General features: G+C 42.3%; 1 protein-coding gene and 1 pseudogene across 1 annotated transcript; both read right to left on the bottom strand.

The window, feature by feature from the left end:
- Positions 1-1,256: 1,256 nt before the first annotated feature.
- Positions 1,257-10,644, bottom strand: LOC104565061 (uncharacterized; annotated as a pseudogene).
- A 7,419-nt stretch (positions 10,645-18,063) lies between these two features.
- On the bottom strand, positions 18,064-18,625 carry LOC104565063 (growth-regulated alpha protein-like). Its single transcript, XM_088521974.1, has 3 exons — positions 18,565-18,625; positions 18,317-18,443; positions 18,064-18,238 (listed from the first exon to the last, which is right to left on the bottom strand). Exons 1-3 carry the CDS (start codon positions 18,623-18,625, stop codon positions 18,064-18,066), a joined length of 363 nt encoding a protein of 120 aa, XP_088378100.1.
- Positions 18,626-21,048: the final 2,423 nt, after the last annotated feature.

Here is a 21,048-nt window from a genome sequence, read left to right as displayed (position 1 = left end):
CTTAATTAGTCTATCATGCTATACAGCTGAGAAATCATCTCTTGAATTTGTTTGGAGACCTACAATGTCAGTTTTTGGCAATTTTTCATGATGCTCTGCATACATAAGGGCCAGAAATGCGTCTATGTTCAGATGGAGAAAGGGCATTTTTCATTTTGAAAAGAAAATAGTGTTCAAATATGTTATTTAAATGGCAAGTGTATTTCAGAAAAATACTAGTATTACTGAAAATTAATTTTAATCTAGGTGATTTCCATGTTTTACATATCAACTCAAAATATTGCATACAGTCATACAGAAATTTATTTATTGTGCATTTTTATATATTATTTTCGCTTACCTTTCAGCCCCTGGTACACTATGAATAAACCCTCACAAAAGTATGCAGGTGGCAAAACACTGAACACATTTCATTCTGCTTGTAATATCAGAGAGGTTTCTTATACATTTTCTTTTCATTTTATTTCTGAGAAGTTGAGTTGATGGCTACTAAAATCCTTCTGTAGGGAAGTGTCTACAGTATTAATTATATAGAGTATTATATACAATATAAAGTATATTGTATATAGAGAATGTATATTATAGAGAGAGTATTATATATAACACTATAGAGTCTGTAGTATATTAATAGTTCTGTTTGGTGAGAAAACCAGAATTACTATGACTCTGTTCTTTTAACGTTAGCAATATACTCAATATATGTAAGACAAAAAAAAAAATTAAACACTGAAATCCTACATCATTTGCTTCACTTCATTGAACATGCTGTCTCTAAGCAAGTAGTCGATATCGGGGAACTCCTTTTTTTCTTACTCCCCTTCTCTTTTTTTCTTTTTTCTTTTTAATTTCAGTAAGAATTTCCTTTGGTTAATGTTTCTTTTCTTTGAAAGCTACTCTTAAACTGAAGCACTCTTTATCTAGGCATAACTGTACTTCACAGCCCTATAGAATGGAGTTCACAGGTGCTTTGGTATGGCAGTGAAGGACAAATCTCTGGTATGGCTGAACTTGTGCAGGTGTTTCCCACTGACCAGGATAAGGCGGGGGCTTGCATAGGATATTGCTTTAAATGCCTCTGCAGTCAAAACACAGTGTAAAATATTGCCATAAAAATGCCAGTTTACTAGTGTTGTGACAGGCTGTAGACTCCATCGTTTTCCCTCCACAAACTAACGATTTCTGCATGGAGAGAAATTAGAATAAAAAAAAAGCAAGAGTAAAACTATGAATACCCTGACCTGGGAGACACTTAAAGGTTAATAGCATTTTGATGCAGCTTTGGCTTGTTTGCAGAGATGCCTCTGTTTTCTTTCCTCATGTCATTTGTTGGGTGAACTGTAATGCAGATATTGTAATGAATTACTGCAGGCACAATACAGTGAGATTAATTTATGGATATATAAAACAAGACAAAAATCAGACTCTCCTCTAGCAAGAAAAAAATCTTTTTATGATTCTTTTTTCCTTAATTAATTTACACTGATGGGAAATCACTCAAAACTATTATAAAATAAGCTTGCACAGATAGGTATGGTGTGTAATTCATTTCCAAGGTGGTACATCCATTCATACACACAAGAGGAGCTCATTTGATTGATCTTACCACACTCTGTCTCGTGGGCAGACCAGTCAGCGTGGGGTAGTTCTGGGCAATGCTTTTGTACTTAATGTTTTCAGGACTGTTCCTCCCCAAAGCCCAAATGTTGCCCCTGGTTCTCTTACAGAGTGGAGCACTATCCTCAGGAACCCTGGATCAATGTACTCATTGAAATGTGTGACAGACAGTTTGTCTGGTTGTTAGTTCTTAATTAAAGGGAGATATGAGGTGAGCCTTGCTTCTGCCTTGTCCAAGGGTCAGCCAGCTATACTCCTTCTATATTGCTTAGCCTTTCATTACTCAGAACACAGAAGATCTCACGTGCATTGTTGTTGATACTAGAGGGAATACATGGGATGCTCTTTGAAAATCTGAAAAAATATGACCTTTGGTGGAACAGTTCCATTTCCTAGACATATACCTGTGTAAAATCTTGTTGATTATCATCTTCACCCATTTGGCCTGGGGATCTAAACAGATCTGCTGGTTGTTCTTCAATGTTGCTCTGCAATGGAAGGAAAATTTCAATTAATGTTGGTGCCTGAGCAGGTCATAGGAGAAGGCAGACAGGCCTTTGGGTTTTATGCTCAAGGGCTACCAACTTTTCAGCACTCATGAGACATACTTTCTATTGCCTGCTACGTCTACTTACATGATTTCCACTGTGTGGCAGTGCGGGCCCTTAGGAATGATTTCTATGTTGGCCACATGCTTCGGTGACATTAATCCTTTGGCCGTCTGGATGCAGTGACAGCGCAGCTCTGTTGCGAGCATCATCTCTGCAAGGAAAGGAGAGTGTGCTTCTTGTGCCTGAAACTCAACCCAACTAACAGTCAAAAAAAATGAATAAAGAATGCAGAAAGGATAGAAAGTTGATGCTTCAGTGTGTAAATCAGTTGCTAACTGTTTATGGGTTTAAGGTAGTATCTTCACTGAGGGAGAACAATGTATCTGAGATCCACAGATTTTATGCTCTTAACAATTTTAGGCTGCAGTTGCAACCTAATTATCTCAGGATTCCACAACATCAAGTGCAGTGAAAGAGTACTGGAATTATCAGAAGTGTAGGAGACCTTTTTATGAGAGGAGGGAAAAGCCAGCTGAAGAGCCAGATAACCACCCCCCATGAATACCTCCTGGAGGTGAAATCTGTTTTGGCCAAAAGTCAATACCAGTCCTTGGTGTAAAAGAGCCATTCAGCATAGAAGCTTGATCAAGATACTAGAGAAGTATCTTGTACTGGAGAAGTACCGGAGTGTGGGGGCCTCTGAAGAATCCGCTCTGTGCAAGTACAAGAAACCTAATAAGAAACCTAATAAGCCTTAGGGTGGGGTTTAATTGGATTATGCCACATACTGTATGACATGCAAGACCAAGAACTAGATTTGCTACTGCCTGACAGCCCTTTCAGACCCATGATTCCCTAGTGAAGCAAAAAAGTTTAATCCCAGTTTTAGAGACCGAGCAGAGAGGTGAAGTAAATTACCTAAGATTACAAACCAGGAAATTCATGCCTTTCCCAACTCCAACCACTACACTACCACTGAGATACTGGGATATCTTTCTGGCTTCGGGTCAGTATAGCACAGGTTAAAGTATACAGTGACAACATTGTTCCTACAAAAACAATCTGCATCTTTGGCTTGAAATTCCTTGTAGTTGAACTATGGAATATATATGAATATATGGAATGTATGTGAAAGGAGACATTCACTGCTGTTCAAGGCAACCTCAACAAGTAGCAAAGATAGGGTCCAGATAACTGGATGCAGGAGGTTCTTATTAAAATGACTAAAACCCCAGAAGCTGAAATTCCAGTCTGTCCATCAGTCCTCTGTTATTCTGGATAGTCTTGATAATTCTTTATACTAAACTGCAACTGTGCATCCCAGGACTCTGAGCCATGTCCAGCATTCACACTCCTTTTAGAGGACAGGCTTTGGAGAAGTGCAATATGGATCGAGCAAATAAAACAAAACCTTTTACCTTGTTTTATATCTCGATGTGATCATCCACCTGTTTCCTTCTATATTCATTTTTCTGTTCAATTAAAGCTACTTATGGTTCTTCTGGTAGAGCAACACCTCCCTCCCCATCTGACAGAAATCTGAATCAAATGCATTTTGACGTGAAGAACTGGCAAGTGCAGAGCATCACTCTACAGCCGCATCACCTTAACTAAACTTTTCCATTTTTACATAGAGTCTGCCTTCTGCAGACTCTGCAGAGGAAAAGCTTCCCGAAGGATGCAACAGCCTTTACTGCAGGGGAGTCCGAAGCAGTGTCCTTCTCTCCAGTGTCGATTTTTGAGACTGGCCATGGCGTGTCCCAGCTGCGTTCTGTCCCAGGAAAGACTGACATGTGTGTCACCCCAAAGTGAAACTAGGCTACAGCTGGAGCATACATCCAAATGATGCATAAGCTTGGCAGCACTACAGATGTTTAAACTCGGCATGCTTTCTGCCTGCAAGATGCTTCTGGGACTTTCCCAGCAGATTTTTTGATTGATTGATTTTTTTTTTTTTTTTACCCTGGTGCTTCTCAGAAAGGAGCTCTAACAGATGGCTGTTGAGTAGAAGCAGATAAACTCAAAACTAAGCTTTCATCTGCAGGCACTCGTACCAGAGAAGCACCCTGAAAAGTGGTAGCAATGCAACATGCTGCTGTTACTGCAGGCTATTCTGTTTCAGGTCCTGCTTCTAATCTAATTTTGATCAGTTATGTAAATGACAAGTTCATCTAGGTCAGTGAATCTCCACTAGCAGAAGACCAATAGATGTCAAGAAACAGGCCCGTGAATACAGTCCGTGGATATGTTTTCCTTAACCTGCTGTCTCAAACATGGTGTGAATATGGAAGTCTTGCACACTTTGAAAACCTTCTGTTTAGTTTGATCATATTGCACGCAAATTGAAATATGAAGGAAAATAAATCAAAATTTCTTACCAGGAAAGAAGCCCATAAAAGCAAGAATCAGGAGAGTACTTGCAATCTTGCTATCCATGACTGCCCTCTGTGCCTTCTTACTGTGAACTGGAAACAAACTCAACTCTGTCTCCAGACCCACATGGGATTGCTGACACTGTTACACTCTGAAATTTGCTTCTCAAGCACATGCACATGCAAAGAGAATTACTTCTCACTCTTGTCTTTTTCCACAACCAAACAAATAGTGGGGAAACCTGTGGTGAAACAGACTGTGCTAGCACACCTGTTACCTGGCCGCATGTCAGAGCCACTGTGCTCGCTCTGTCTTTTTCTAGCTGCCAAGAAAACAGACAAATTCTCAGAGAGAATGAGCAGTGAAAGATGTTCAGCATCACTTCTCGTTAGCATTTCTGTCTCACTGCTTGCTTCATTCTGTCTGAGTGCTGAAATACAAACCAGAATCAAGCTGCTGGTAAACAATTAGTAGATAGCTAATTTATTAAAATGCAATTAATTGGAAAAAAAGCATTATTTGGATAGGATGTGGAAGTAAGAGGATTATCAGATTAAGATATTGATGTTCAGTAGTGTCTTAAGTCTGTGTTAGGCATTCAGTCCTGCGGGTCTTCTGTCTTTGCATGACCAGGGAAGTATTCAGACATTAGGACCACCGTGCAGTTAGATGCTGATCCAACACAGAATGAGCCATTTCTGCCTGGAAAACTTGGAACCATTTGTAAGGCAAGAGACAACAGATTTCTGTTTATATTAATGGACTAAATAAGGCTTAAATCTTGTCTTGAGCAACATCAAGAGATCATCCAGAATATGTGATTATTAGCATGCTCCCTGGCACAGTTCTGGCCCATACCAAGTACTAAGTACCATGGTCCCAGCAGGGGACAGCGTGCCAGAGGCACTTCCAAGCAGTCAGTGTGGATGTGGGCTCACTGCTGTTTGGAAAAAGTGAGTTTAGCTCTATGGCCAAGAACCATGTCATGCCTTGGGTTCACAGAACAGATCTTGACTTCTTGCATTTACTCACACTGTATTAAAAAAAAAAAGTAAAAATGATGATTTTAAGAAGACGTGGCTTTTCAACACCTCTGAATAGGAGGCACTGTTGGAAAAAATGCTGAACTTGATCATTTTAGGCAGTAAGGAAATCAGCACCCATTCATTTAAATGAGAACCAGTAATGCTTGAATCAGGATTGTTATGCAATCACGCACACGAAAGTTGTGGAAATGCTGGAAACAGCCACCATCTTCCCATGAACCGTTCTGTGCCCTTAGTCCTCCTCAGTGTTGCTGTGTTCTTAGTCCAATATGATTTAATTCCTTCTCGCAAGTCCCTTTGGATTTCTGGTTAATTTGGGCATTTGCAAATTGTTTGTGGAATTCAGTGCAAAGAGACTGTCTCTTGTTATGCTTTTGCAGTTAACCCTTTTGACTGCCTCTCTCTCTTTTTCCAAATCTCTTATTTCCAAAACTTTCTTTATGTCTCTCTGAGAGGAAATGCATGCATTTGCCATATGGCTGGCTACTGTCTCCTGGTCTATGACTTGGCATGTTTACTATATACTGCTTTCAATCCCAATCCAGTCCTGCTTTCTGTTAAAAAGAATTGCTGGTGATTTTAATATGCTTCAAATTCCGTGTTCACAGAAAATTCCTGAAATTGGAGCACTCAGCTCTATCTGGTGAATGTATAAACATTTTGCATCGTTATGCAAGGGAATCATAGCTCAGAAAATGGAGAGATGCGTGTGGTGTTGTGTGTATATATGTATGTTGGCATATTGTGAAATTGGTAATTTCACGAAATGACTAACATGATAATTTTAGAAAATGAACACAATAGACAAAAATATTATGAAATACCTAATTTCCAGCATTTTGAGCTATTGAGTTAAAATTATGAGTAAGAACATTTTTTTTCAACAACATGCATGTAGAAATTCGTTTGTTTTCAAAACCATACAGTAATGGGTGTCAGTCTGCAAATCTAAGCTTATTTTCACAAATGAGGCTATTTCTTGGAGCAGTGGAAAATTTTAGGGTGTTTTTTTTGCAAAATGGTTAGTTGCAGAGCTTTGGTACCCAGAAGTGTTGCAGATGCCCGGCATTGAAGATGATCTCCTTGAATTCTTGAAGGGGTAACTCTGACTGAGGTGCCACAACAGATGCATAGCAAATAGGACTCTGAAGGAGAAGAGCAATCTTTCTCTTTTGTTCTCTATCAAAAGGGGAAAAATAGTCTAAGAAAAGAAAAAAGAAAAATGTAAAAAGGAAACAGTTTACTAGAATAAGTGCTCAGATAGAAAATGTTCTTAGGGAAAGCAGCAAATAACTCCAGCCTTGGCCATGTGAGAGGAACCGAGCACTAACAGGGAAACTGAATATTTCTGTCCAAGAAATAGTTTCATGGTCATTTGGAAGCTGCTTATTTTCTGTACTGCCAGGATATGACTGTGCCAGTAATGCTAATCATTTCATGAAAAGCTTTTAGCTTCTAGGTAATTCAAGTTACAACCAAATGGAATAGCCAGTTGTATCATAGAATATCTGTTATTCCAGTCAGTTTATGATTACATAGTACGTAGTTTATCAAGGTAGATATATATGCATACACAGGTGTATAAGTATATATAGCTGTCATATTGTAAAATTCACACAGCGAAATTTTGTACATTTCTTTGTATACATATGTGTGAGTTCCACCTCTGCCCCCAATTCTCTGTTGATTTGCTTTTGCCCTGTATCTTTGTCCAGCATACCTTCTTCACTATCCCCTAACCTCCTATCTCTTCCAGTCTTGCAAACATGAATGAATTGGATTTAGTATTCTTCTCAGATGCAGAATATCTTCTTAACCCTGTTGCACCCTAACTAATGGCACTCATCTGATGTATAAGTCAGGCAGAATAAATTCTTGACCCTGGGACAGGTTTTAAATGTAGTAAGACTATCCTTTCCAGTAGTAGGGAATATTCAACAGCAGGAATACGCTATCCATGAAAAAAAAAAAAAAAAAAAGAAAAGAAAAAAAAAAAAGAAAGGATTTCTCCTTTTCTGAGTGATGTAATGCTTTCCCCTCACAATAACAGCCTAACTATTGACCATTTAAATTGTGGCACTGCAGAAGGAAAAACTATTTTATACCACCTCAAGAAGTTGGCAAAAGTCTCTGTGTCCGCACCTAGAAAACATGACATCTAGCACCATAAGATAATCTGGCTTTCCAGGTGAAGAGGAAGAAAGGAACAAGGACAGTACTTTTCCACAAACATTTGCTTTTCTGTGAATTTTCTCAAACAAAACCTAAACTGTATTAAGAAGATATGCAGTTATAGATATGCCATCTTTTTTCAGTTGTCACAAAAGAACACTATATGACTTATATTGACAGTGAGGCTGGGATACAGTTATATCTTCATTTATTTTCCTTTTGAAATTCCATGCATGAACAGCAGCTGAGTTTGCTATCATTAAATAAATACGATGTACATCATAGTTGAGCTAAAATGGTTTGTATAAAATACATGAAGCATCATTAAAAAACAACAGAGATAGAGAATCTATCTTTTTAAATGGTGCCTGGGCTCCTTGTTAGATCTGAACAATTTTTTTTGTACAAATGAATTACAGTTTTCATTTGGAAACTGTCATGGTTTCTTCCTGCAGTAGAGACTCTTGTTCCTTCCCACTCAGCAAAATATATTTGTCTTTAAGCATGGCTCCAATATAAGTTAAATCAAAATACAAGTTCCTGCAATTTTTGAAGACCTCCTTTGATTCAATGTATCCATCCCACATACGTGGATTTTACATACGCAAATTAAGGGTTTAAATTATGGACCTCTGCATCTAAAAGCATTTATGTTCAGCACAAACTGTCTCAGCACGTCACAAAAAACTAGATGGCTCCTCTGCCTAAAAATCTTTATGTAAACACGTAGGTTACTGCTTCCCTGCCTCTTGGACAACCAAATTTACACAGGCACACCTATCCATTATAACATGAAATTAACTGGAAAAAAACCCTGTATTTTTCAACAAGTAAATATTTTTATTGCATTGGATTTCATTACATTGTCTTTATATAAGTCAACCTTTTAAAATAAATATATTTAAAGCAGAATAAGGTAAATGACTTACTCTACATAAATTATGACAGTATGTCATACAGGTAAGACATAAAATGTCTAAGCCTCTTCAGAACATTACTGCTCTTTTACATCTTATATATAAATACCAAACAACGACCAACACGTTTAACTAAAAAATTCTTCTTAGAAACAACAAAAAATTCCCTAAACAAAGCAGCCATGCAACCCTGCAATTTCATGGAAATTCCTCAACTGGTAAGCAGAGAATAGCCTGAGCTCTCTGTGATTTCATTGCACAGCATTGTGTGCAGCAGGATCCTAGTCATTGCATGGAAAGGTTAGGAAATTATAGTGGGAGAAAAAAAACCTTAGCAAAGCATTCTGAGCCCAGGACTCATTTAAGCAACTACAGCAACACATTTAGCCTGTTGGCACGTTAGTATGCTTGCTATAATCAGCTGTTATTTTGGTTATTCATCCTGAATGAGCAGTGAAATGCAAAGTGCCCAGCAGCCCTCAGAACAACAACATTGCCCATTCCAACCTATACATATCAAATGGTGTGAACAGGGAAGTCGTTTATACAGTGGGCCTCAGAGTGGAGTCATCTTCCTTTTTATACTACTGCTATCTATAAGAACTTTGCAAAAAGTTTTGGAGGAAAAGACCTTGCACAAAGGTGGGATGACTTCTCTTATAATAAAAACGGTAACAAAATCCTAGTGAAGCATATACTTGATTATCAAATGGATCACTCACTTTAGCTGAGTCAATAAATACATCTATAAAATAGGCAATAATAAATACAAGAGGAAGGGAGCAGTGCAAAGATAGAACAGCTGCCTACAAGTTCATCAAAAGCAGAGACTTCGTCTGTTAGTTCCTTCCAACATCCGCTTCCCAGTATCTTCTTGAAAATACAGGCAGCTTCTTTAGAGTTGTTTCTTCTGCCCTCAGAGCTGCTTATGTGGACTGCAACAGACAGAATTCACATCATGTTTAAAGCAAATTAGGAAACTTTTTCCAAGGCTTTTTTACATGCCCAGATACCCAAGACCTTTTGCAAGCCCCATAAGAGATACATCTTCTGCAAAAGACAATAGTGATGGTAAAACTACGGCATTGGCTTTGTGTAGAAGGCAGAGGCAGCACTGGCCCTTGTGCCTGCAGGGGGCTTCGTATGTGATCAGGAATTTGATGGGGATGCTCTACCTGACCTTCTAAGCTTTCTCTCTCCAAACAAAGGTGCCAGGTCTTGAGTGGCAGGTCTTGGTTGTGACATAATGAAACAGAATTCCCATCTGATCAGCAGTGGGATGCGGCTCATTGGTCCAGCAGCACTGACTCTGCTTTCAAATCCAGCCTGTAGATAAGCTCAGCCTCTCAAAGCCTAACTTATGGTAAAGCTGGCTGCTGCAGGGCACAAGTCCCCATCCCCGAGATCAGGAATGGCCCCGGCTCGCAGCAAGTACCTGTTGAAGATCTTGGTGATGATGAGCTGGACCCAAGGTGACGAGGGGTTCACACAGACCGTCTGTCCCTGCTTCGTTGTCACTCTGGGACAAGCATAGGGAGGCAGTTAGGGGCCGCAGCGAGGCAGGAGCAGGGACGGGGATGGGAACAGATGCGGGATCAGGGCACTCACATCACTTCTGGCACAGCGCAGTGTGGCCCCTCGGGGACGAGCTCCACGCGGTCCAGGCGCCGCGGCGGGATCACCTCGCTCACGGTGTGCACGCAGCGGCAGCGCAGCTCCCCGGCGAGCGGTGCGCCTGCGGGAGGCACGGCCTGAGCCCCGACGGGTCCCCACTGCCTCCCGCCACCTCCCGACCCTCCTGCACCTCCCGCTGCCCCCCAACCCCCCAGGGAATGGCTTGTGTGTCCCACTCTTACCGTGGCAGAGCGCGGTGCAGGCGGCCAGGAGCAGGAGGAGGAGGGGGAAGCGCGGGCTCATGGCTGGAGCTGGCTGGTGCTGGAGGCGCTCAGGGAGCTGCATGTGCAGCCTCATCGCCTGCCGGGGCTTTTATCCCCTGATCGGGAGCTGTCAGGCAAGAGAAACGTGATTCACGTCACGCATCTTTCACTCCTCCTTGCACATCCTTGGGTGGCCATTGCTCACTCATCTTCCTGTGTCCTGCCAGGTCTGCATGGCACGGCAGGGCACGTAGCAGCCTCCAGAACCCACCTACCAGGTCCTTGCAGCAGATAAACCCACTGCCAGGGCAGCAACGGGATAAATGTCCCCCCAAGGCGTTCAGTGGCGATGTAGAAGGGCGCAGACATGTGGAGCAGTGCAAATGGGCTGTCCCCGGCCACTGTCCCTGCTCTAGTATTTCTGGATGGAGGAGTCTGGACAATCTGTTCCACTTACTAGGGAGCCCATCGGTGTCAGTGACCCGGAGATAGAAACTCATGCAGGAGTGGAATGGGTTTTACACACTAGATTTCAGGGATTAAGTTCATCTCAACCCAGGTTCTCATAAAATTCTTAATTTTGCAAGATGCTAGTGGAGACTGAGGATGCTAGTGGAGACAAATGACTTGGAAATCTGGGGATACGTTTGCATGTAATTTTTTTGAAGCGGTCTCTTCCAAATGCACAATAATTTAATGAATGATTTAGTTCTTAACTGAAAAGTGAAGAGTTCTGAATACTATTTGGAGAGGTGAATGGTGGCAGGTGCTCCCAGTCTTCTGCAAAGGAAAGATCTCAAGGCTCAAATTCTGCTAGAGATTCCTGGGATGAATATGAAGAGCAGGTTGCAGCCCTAAGGTGGCACAGCAATCTCACCCCCCCCTTCCTAGTCTTTGAATTTGGTGCATTGCTTCATTTCAGTCCTCTGGCTCTTCCTTGAATTGCTGTTGTCCTTTCTCACAACAATTTTCCTCTAAAATCTTTTTAAAGATTTAGTAGTTTTAATATTTTTCTTTAATCTGGAGAACAATAGACACTTCATTCCTTTTAAGTAGGGTGGGAGGAGGTGACTCCTCAGGCCTTTTTTTACTGGTATGTCTGCAAACTCACAAACCAATTCTCTAATTGCAAAACATTCCCAGGAGAGGGAAGATGAGAACAGCGAACACTATAACTTTATACTCCCAATTAGGTATTTGCGTTCATGCTGACCAGTTTGCCTGCCTTGAGTTAGTTAGCTGCCTTTTTTCCTTTTGGAGCTGTAATACAAACTCACTGTTCTGCTGTGCCCCACTTCACTTTCCTCTTGGGGAAGAACTGAACATCTTGTGTATTGCAAATGACCAAATCCAAGTATTATGGGGACGTAGTTTTCCAACTCAGCTTTCCTGTGCAGCTCTTTTCCTTGGTTATATGTGCATTACAACCTAGCAATCTCCTGGCAATAGCTCTAGATCCATTAGACAAACCATAGTGCACTGGAATATTCCTTGCTTTGACCACATTATAGGAAGTTACAGAAGTGCTTAACTACCCATGACGTGTAAATCTTGCAACTGGGGTTTGTGCAGTCCTCTCCAAAGTGCCTCCTCTCACTCTCCTTGGTCCACAAAAGGGTAGGGAGCAAACCGGTCACGTCTTCAGAAAGCCTTGCTTTCTGAAAGGATTATGGGATCTAGCCCAAATGATAAGCACTTCTAAGCACTGGCCTGCATGGTAGCCAGGACACTAAAATTCAGCTACAACCCTGCATGATCTTGTAGAACCGCCTTACAAAGTAACCTCTACCCAGAAGACAATGACCTTTTCATGCTGAAGTCCTGTTTCCCAGATATTAAGAATAGAAGCTGAAGTAATATGGTCGGTGTCCCAGGTGAAAAGAGATCCTAATGACACAGCCTAGCTTTAAAATTTAAGAAGTGTAGTTTCTGTGTGAATTGTTTTCTGACATAGTTTTTTTTTTTTTTTTTTTTTTTTCCCCTGTATTTCAGATATTTGGCAGGGCAGGGGAAAAAAATAAACATTTCCTGTCTTGGGACTGTTTATAAAATATGGCATTATGTGCTGGCTTTTGTTTATTTGGGGAAATCTTCCCTGTGGTATCAGTTTGTTTTTCTTTCTCAGCAATGTTCTTCACAAACAGGCTTTCTGGTTTGGAAAGCGCCAGCTTGACAGCAGCCTAGTTCTGAACTCAGGCCTTCTTCCGCTGAAGCTGAAGGCAAAGCCCTCCTGGGCTTCATGGGCAGCAAACCTGTTGCGTGAAGTCTGCATTGCGTTGACGTCAATGGCAAGACTTCCAATGACACAGATCAAGCCTCCTTTGCATCAATGACTTTGGGTGCCATTTTAAATAGACAAGAGTTTTAAGGACAATAGCAGTTGACCTTCTTAGCCCTTTATTGAGTGAATCACAGTGGGCAGCAGTAGCAGAGCTGCTAGGAGGTCACTGTAGACCTGTAGTACAGTAAGGGCCCTTTTCTCTGTTAGAGATGCCAGTGCCTTGTGTTAATCAGAAATCTGCACAGACAGGGCATATTTCATTAGGATAACTACTTCAATCTCAAGGAAATCTTTTAACAGGAATTTATATCCAGGGAATAGGATATTGCAGTATTAATTATTAGTTAGTTTGGTCACTAAACAGACAATTTGTAAAGGAGCAGTGTCAAACACTCTATACAGTGAGAATCTCTTCAAAGTGCTCTTCCTGTTGGTTTCAGGTTGTCATCTCCAGCAGTATATTCTTAATAATGTTACTTTCCTTTGCCTTCTCCAATGTCTGGAAAGCTAATTTCTAGTCTTTCTTGTCTCCGGCGGGAGATGTCATAAAAAGAAACCAAGAAGGCCTTAAAACAAATCAAGCTATCTTCAAAGAAAACTTCAACTGTGAACTGGGAAACATTCCATCTCTTTAATAAAATAACCATGTTCAAATTCTGGAGAATAGCTGTTAGTGGGATGTAGTTCTTAATCTGTTGAGGTCTCAGAGAATTGAGTAAACAATGTGCCCATGCTCTCCTGGGCCTTGTATCACCTCTTTGTGCCAGTACAGTTTTTCAAAGCAATTTTAAAATTATTCTTCTGCTAGGAAAAGTTTCATTCACATAACATGTGAATGAACACAGTGTGATTAAGTATGAATTCAGCAGATAAAGCTGTTAAGGTACACTTTTTTAAGGAACACCTGAGCATTGACCAGTTTAATGAACAATGAAATAATTTCAGTGATTTGTCGGGGAAGCAGCAAGTCACTGCACAAAGAAGATCTATGATTGCTTCACCATGCCAAAAAGGAAATGTTCCTCAGTGACCAAGCATGGCTTGTTGACAAATGTGTAACATCTGCAGTACTTCTGGGAGTGAAGAAGCCTATTTCCTCAGTCATTTTCCTGTGGTGTAATTAAGCATTTCATCTGACTTTCACAAGAACATTTATGATGGTCTAGAATGTCTTAATTCTCTGACATATCAAAGTCCTCAAGTGATGGCCTGAACTTCAGTCCACCTTTGGGAACGTCATGTGCAAATAGCTGCCATATGAATTGAATGAGAAGAAACATGAGATATCTCGAAACTCAAAAAAATGACTCACTGCCCAAGAATATTGCTCAGGTACTTCTCTTTAGGCTGTATAAGGCCAACCCACCGTGTTTGGCCCTCCAGGGTATACTCAAAGAAATATTACCAGCAATATGTTTTAGAAAAAAATGACATGATGAAAAATTATTACATGAGCATCATTCATTCTGACTCTGTCCCTGTGAAACAAAAACACCTTGTGCAGTTTACAGTGGTGTTCATAACATCTTGGAACTATTCCTTTTTACTAGAACTAACAAAACAATCTTTAAAACACATAATAAATGCATAATTCGGAATCATCCTGAAGGAATGAACTCTTTGAAGGATTACGTCTGCATCACTCTGTGCAATAAGCTGACTTTTTCAGCTGGGATTAGTCCAACATCCTGGCCAGACTTTTCTGGCTATGAAGAGGTCCCACTCCCTTTTCTGCTTGACACATCCAGTGGGTAATACTTGGTCACTAGTTGCTGATGAGAGGTAGGAGAGGCTGACTGGTCCACTGGCTGTTAGCATGATGAAAAGGTGTAGGTATGTTACTCGCTTGCATGGGTAACTCCTGGAAGGAGGGAAAAGAAAAGGAGGCAGATGAGATACTTTACTCATACCACTCAATATGAATCAGGGAAGCCCAAGGAGGAGTAACTTTAAAAGCATTTATCTGTGAGGAGGTTAGTGTGTCAAAAGTTCTATCTGATGACCCAAAGAGAAAAAAAACACACGTTGTGACATAAGGAAAATGTGCAATCAGTGCAGCTCATCCTGTCACTCTGCACGGATGATAGGAAAGTTCTTCTTTTAGGATATTGAAAGTAGGCCTAGGAATGCTAAGTTCTTCCTAGACACTGGGCAGTTGTAACCTTTGCCTGTTCCCACTGAGTGAATACGATTGCTATGGCCGATTAAGATGCTTTGAGCAAAGCAGTATCGGGACTAATGAAACCTGATTTTCTATGGTTTTAGGGTTTGTGATTGGGTTCTCTGATGTCTAATTTGGTATACACACGAACCAAAGAACGTGTTGCAAATTCATGCAGTTAAAGCATCTATGATGTCTCTCCCTGGGCTATGGTTTCTCTGGTGTGCAGTCTGTTCTTTAGTGTGAGCTAAAACTTCAGGAAAATTCAAATATTTGATCCTAGGGCTTTGCGAAAAGCCAACATGTTCAACAGTCGTCAGAGTAAGAGAGGAATGCAAAACCATCCAGGCAGTTTCATTGTATAATAAGCCTTATTTCCTAAGAAAACCAGGATGGAGACTGCCAAACAGATGTGTAACTGGATTTCAGTAATGTCCCACTCTCAGGCAGTAATCCAACATGTTAGTCAGATTGGCAAAATAGATGTGCAGACAAAAAATCTCCGTTGTCCGCAGCAGCGACAGACTCGTAGCAAGAGTAGCATGAAAAGGGGCTACTGACACCCCAAAGGGAGCATCTCTCTCGGGAGCTTTCAGATCTCCAGCCTTCCTTGACCCATGTAATTCTGCAGAACAGAGGAGCGTGCCTTTCTTTCCTGCTGCAGCACGTATTGGCTGAGCTGGATGGACACGCAGCCTGATTTGGGCTAAGGCAGTGCCTGGCTGTCCTGAACAGGAAAAGGAGCCTCTACCTTAAGCACTATAAAAACATAGGCCAAAGGAATCGTTCTTGTCCCAAAACAGTTTGCACAGTTGAATTGTGCCAAGCAGATACATACAGTGTAATGACCTGGGAAAGGCAGTGCCACCGTTGCCCACGGCAGACCCTGGGCTACATACACGCAGATCAGACTGTACGTCTGCAGGGTGGATTTTACAGGAACAGCTGGACGATTTGCAAAACATGTCCCATAAGCGTTTTAAATTCCCTGCTCCAGCAGTTTTGCTTTCCTTCCAGCCCTGGTCACATTTGTCATAGAGGCTGGGGATTTATTTAGTGAAACAATTGCAAAGGTTGGCGTGACCAGTACCTAGTTAGGAGAGAGGCACGAATTAGTGCCAGGTTAATCAGGCCTGTAATACTATCATCTCCTTTGCTATACCCACAGCTAGCCACCTCTTGCCTCTTGCTATGTCTTCATGAAAGATGTATTAAAAATATAGTGAAAAGAGCATGTTGCCATCCACAGTAGGCAAAATATAGAAGCGTGTTGGTAGGCAGAAAGAAGAGCGTCTTAGTTTTCAGATATCTGAGACAGACCCACAGATTCACACTTAAACTTAAGTCCAAGTCGATTATCAGTGATGAAGCTCAGTTATCTGACCTGCTTGCAGTGCAGACCACAGTGTCCTGGCTTTGCTCATCCAAAACATCCCACGGACGCTCACTTGTCCCTGACCTACAGGCAGTCTGCAAAGAGACTTTGCAAGGGAGGCTGTGAAGCTAGTGCTGCCTCTCCAAGCGACAGTACTAGCTTGCTTTAAGTACAGCAAAGGGCTGTCAAGTTAAAATGTTTCCTCAGAACCTTGCCAAAGAAAAGGTTTAAGCTGTTTTGCCTCATGAAGTCCTTATTTCAAAAGGATTCAGAAACTGGCAGGGGAACCGAAGCTGATGTGCTGGAGTTTCTCCTTTGTTCTCATCAGTAGAGTCTCAAAGCGTATTTCCCACTTTGAGATCACTGCAGTACATAGCCCTGGTGCTTCTGCATTGCTTTCTCAAATCATTCATTTCACCCTGATCAGGACCAAACAAACAGGATCTGTCCTTGTGTTTGCATCCAGAGCTCCCATTGAGGTGAAGAAATAGTCAGGCTGGCAGTGCTGGGGTGGTGAAAGCAGAGTGATGGGCGCACCCTGCAAGCCATTAGCCTTGCTGAGAAGAAGCGATGTTGCAAGATGCATTAGTAAATGGAAACAGACACTAGGCATATTTTACTCATTTTTTTATTTAAAAAACAACAACAAAAATAAACAAAAAGAAAACCACATATAAGTAAAACAAAAAGAAACTCCCTTAGTTATAAAATATACAGTTTTAATTTGTTTACTTGCTCTATTATTCTGAATTGAAAATGTTACTGTAATATATCTAATATTTAGTTGTACATATTGTTGAAAAAGAGGGTTTCTTTGACATATTGGAAAGATTATTGTGAGAAGTTTAATAAAAACTGCATGGTCTAACCAGGATTACATTTAATTACTAGCACTTACAGTGGTTTATATTTCCCCTTCTTTTTAAATTGCTACTAGACAGAAATATAAAGAGTGGGGGAAGGTACATGTATACAATTCTGAGCATGAATATGGACTATTATAAATAAACATCAGCATCACAGTGTTTTCACTTACATAAAAATCATGACATTATGCCATACAAAAAAATAAAAAAGACATAAGATGTCTAAGGCTGCAAGGAGCAAAACACATAAGCTCCATGAAAATTCAAACCCTAGAGGCAGCCAGTGCTGCATGTGCCAGGGTGCGCGGCAGGCACACGACGTGGAGGGCAAGCTGCGCTGCGAGCTTCAGTATTTACGTGTGAATTACGTCCCTCTGCAAGGGGGCCACACAGGAATGGATTTTCCTGCTGATGTTGAAGCCCCATCAGCGGTTCACTGGCACTGGAACCCAGGCAGGGATTTCCCAGTGAGGGAATTCAGAACAACCACAGTGTCTTTCCTCCTGCACTTCTCTGCAAGTTCGTACTTGCTACATTAATACGACCCGTTAAATTGCGCTTTTGAGAAAATCACCCAACTAGAGATAGATCTTACATTGTACTTAAAATACTTAAATAAACACAACCAGATATTATTACATTAAGTAAATAGGGGGAACTCAAATGCAATGTAGATTAGAGAAGAAATTCTCTTGTCCCTTAAGTCCCCAGGTTGGACAGTCATCTTCTTTCCAGCCAGTTTCTTTTCCCCAGTTCAGTTGTTTCCTGTTCAGCTGAAAGCAGAAACCAGAGAGCACAGATCTTACCACCTACTCTCCTCAAGCTGCTTTTCAGCGGGAGGAAAGGGGCAGCCCCCTCCCCGGCTCTGTTGAGAGCTGCTGCCAGACACAGAGGCTCCCAGCACCAACCCCCGGCAGGTACCTCTTGAGGATCTTGGTGATGATGAGCTGGACCCAGGGCGCTGAGGGGTTCAGGCAGACCATCTGTCCCTGCTTCGTCGTTGCTCTGAGGTGAGTGGAGGGAGGCAATGAGGGGGCCGCAGCGAGGCAGGAGCGAGGACAGGGACAGGGTCAGGGCACTCACATCACTTCTGGCACAGCGCAGTGCGGCCCCTCAGGGACGAGCTCCACGCGGTCCAGGCGCCGCGGCGGGATCACCTCGCTCACGGTGTGCACGCAGCGGCAGCGCAGCTCCCCGGCTAGCGGCGCGCCTGCGGGAGGCACGGCCTGAGCCCCAACGGGTCCCCGCTGCCTCCCGCCACCTCCCGACCCTCCTGCACCTCCCGCTGTCCCCCAACCCCCCAGGGAATGGCTTGTGTGTCCCGCTCTTACCGTGGCAGAGCGCAGTGCAGGCGGCCAGGAGCAGGAGGAGGAGGGGGAAGCGCGGGCTCATGGCTGGAGCTGGCTGGTGCTGGAGGCGCTCTGGGAGCTGCATGTGCAGCCTCATCACCCGCCGGGGCTTTTATCCCCTGGTCGGGAGCTGTTGGGGAATTTCCCATGCACACAGTGGGGCAAGGTGGCCCCGCCTGGCCCAGCGGTCTCTGAGGCTGCAGCCGGCCAGGTGGGGCTCCCGGCAGCCGGATGGGTGTGAGGCCTCGCTGGCCTCTATCTCTTGGGGCTCTGTCCATTAGGAGAGGGGCAGGGAGCAGTGCCCTTGCCTGCTCCTCGTTGCCCCAAGAGTCTCCCAGAGAAGCTGCTTTTCTGGTGCGATGCAGGGCATTGCATGGCCCCAAGGGTCCTGGGCATCTGCATGAGGCCTTAGGAATATTCACACCACACCCTGGAAGGGAACAAGCCTGGGTCTCTTTTGTAGCCATCTTCACAGGAGCACTGATTTGGTTTCGATTAGTCTGGGTGCAGGGAGCTAAGCCAAAGGAGGATTTGGGCTCTGGAACCTGCCTTGCTGGCTAACCCCTTGCAACTGCTCACTCTAGCGCAGTGGGAATGCTTTCCCTGAGCACCCCTTTCTGCACCTTGCTTTTGGTAGGCAGGAGTATATTCTACTGCACCTCAGAAAAAATGAAAATTTCCCTACCTCAACTTCAGTCCTAGAAGCCACACAGCACACGTGGGTCAGTCTGCCTTCATGACAGTCAAACCATTTTGCTAGTTAAGCTTTGTCAAAAAAGCACCAAAAAAGCACTTTTCTAGGACCTTTTTCATATAATTAGAATTTTTCAGAGACTTTTTACTCTTAGGTTTAATTCAGATAAGGTCAAAACACTTCTTTCTATTTATCTTTGGTATGAAATACAATTTGGTATTTTTTTTTTCTTTTACCAGTTGATCCTTTCTCTGTTCCCAAGATGCCCATTAAAATGAAAGGAGTTCACCAAAGCAGACAGACTGCTGTTGTGTTTGCCCAAGTAGCTTGCACAGCCCTAGAGCTTTTGTGTCAGTACTTTTGTCCCTTTGATTTGTAAAATACTGATGATGACTGTTGAGGAATTGAAGATTTGCAAGTGCTTTTCTAGATTTCCCTCCTCTCCAACTTTCTCCTTGTTATTTACTTAGCAAATATTTCTTTGATGTGGAATATATATCTCAAACTGTAAGAGATAATGCAAAATGACATAAAAATAGCTTTCGGTGAAGCTTCTATGGTTTGTGAAAAAGAGATGAGTTCATGAGTTAAAATGACTTCAGCCCAGTCCTGCTACAGTCACTATTTTGAACTGGCTTGACTTGATTTTCAGGGGAAAATGGATATAGTTTCCTTACAAGAAGACTGTTGACACAGAGGTAACTTCTTACACTTAAAGTATGTAGGTTATGCATACTCTTTTTAAAGAGAAAAGCCAAGTAATCATTGTATTGTAAGGACAGTAACAGAGCAGAACAAGAATTAACTGTAAGTAAAACTGTATTGATAGGGATGCTAACATGGAAAGCAAATTAAGGTGATTATAGAATTACAGAGGATCACAGTACAAAAATTCCAGTAGAAGATTTACTATGTAAAAACAAAACTGAGCTCGGGACCTAAATGGTACTCAGAGGGTCTCATTCCTGAGCCCCGTCCTGTGCAGTGATCAGACAGCTCCTATGGCTGCTGACCCAGGAGTCCGTCAGGAGATCATCGGTGCAGGAAGAGTGTATGTCATAAGCAAGTGGTGATTGCTCCATGCAACCAGGAAATATTGAATGACTAACTTGCACACCATTCCAGTTGCCATGTGCTAGTGTCATCCTTTCAAGTTGCTGGTGTTCAGCTTGGTTTTAGAAGGAAATTACATGATCAAACTGTCTTTCTGCCTGCTGTCATTGCCCTCCTACCCTGAACTCCTCTCCTCCAACAGAGTTTGTATCTTTAGGCCATCTTCAGAAAGATTTGACAAAAAACTGTGGGTCTGAAGGATACAAATTTCCTTCAACTTTGTGGAGAGGCAGTGGTGAACAGAGGGAGAGAGAACCAAACCAGTGTTGCCAAAGAGAGCCTGCAGCGCAGGCTTTCTTTTCTGTCTGCCTTGCCAGCTGCTGATCCATAGGTTCCTGCCTGACAGCTACTGAGTAGTTTGGAGCTGGCCAGCTGCTGCACTGCCTCTTGTCCAGCTTATGAATTGAAGGTGGGGAAAAAAAAGCTCCAAATATTGGGGAAATATGGGATGGTTTCTATGAGAAATAGGGAGAAATGGAAATGTTGCATGAGCAGAAGTTGTCAACATAAAGAAGACCTGTAGGTCTCTTGGAGGACATAAAGATTTAGGGAGACTCCAAAGGGGATTATGGTGGGGAGAATAGTGGAAGCATTTATTTTTAAACCAGGGCCTATTTCCTTCTTGTGAGCCATATCACGTCATCTGTATTTTTTGTTTG

This window comes from Tinamus guttatus, unplaced genomic scaffold (assembly GCF_059628265.1).
Source record: "Tinamus guttatus ecotype Peru unplaced genomic scaffold, ASM5962826v1 Tinamus_guttatus_pri_ptg000140l, whole genome shotgun sequence".
Taxonomy (NCBI): domain Eukaryota; kingdom Metazoa; phylum Chordata; class Aves; order Tinamiformes; family Tinamidae; genus Tinamus; species Tinamus guttatus.
The sequence above is the reverse complement of the archived record's forward strand: the minus strand, read 5'-3'. Positions and strand labels throughout refer to the sequence as shown.

Excerpts from the sequence above, each read along its gene's own strand:
- LOC104565063 (XM_088521974.1), bottom strand. The coding sequence starts at position 18,625 with ATGAGCCCGCGCTTCCCCCTCCTCCTCCTGCTCCTGGCCGCCTGCACT. Across the intron at positions 18,444-18,564 it reads CTGCACTGCGCTCTGCCACG|GCGCGCCGCTAGCCGGGGAG; the intron begins GTAAGAGCGGGA and ends TGCCTCCCGCAG. Across the intron at positions 18,239-18,316 it reads TGCGCTGTGCCAGAAGTGAT|AGCAACGACGAAGCAGGGAC; the intron begins GTGAGTGCCCTG and ends CACTCACCTCAG.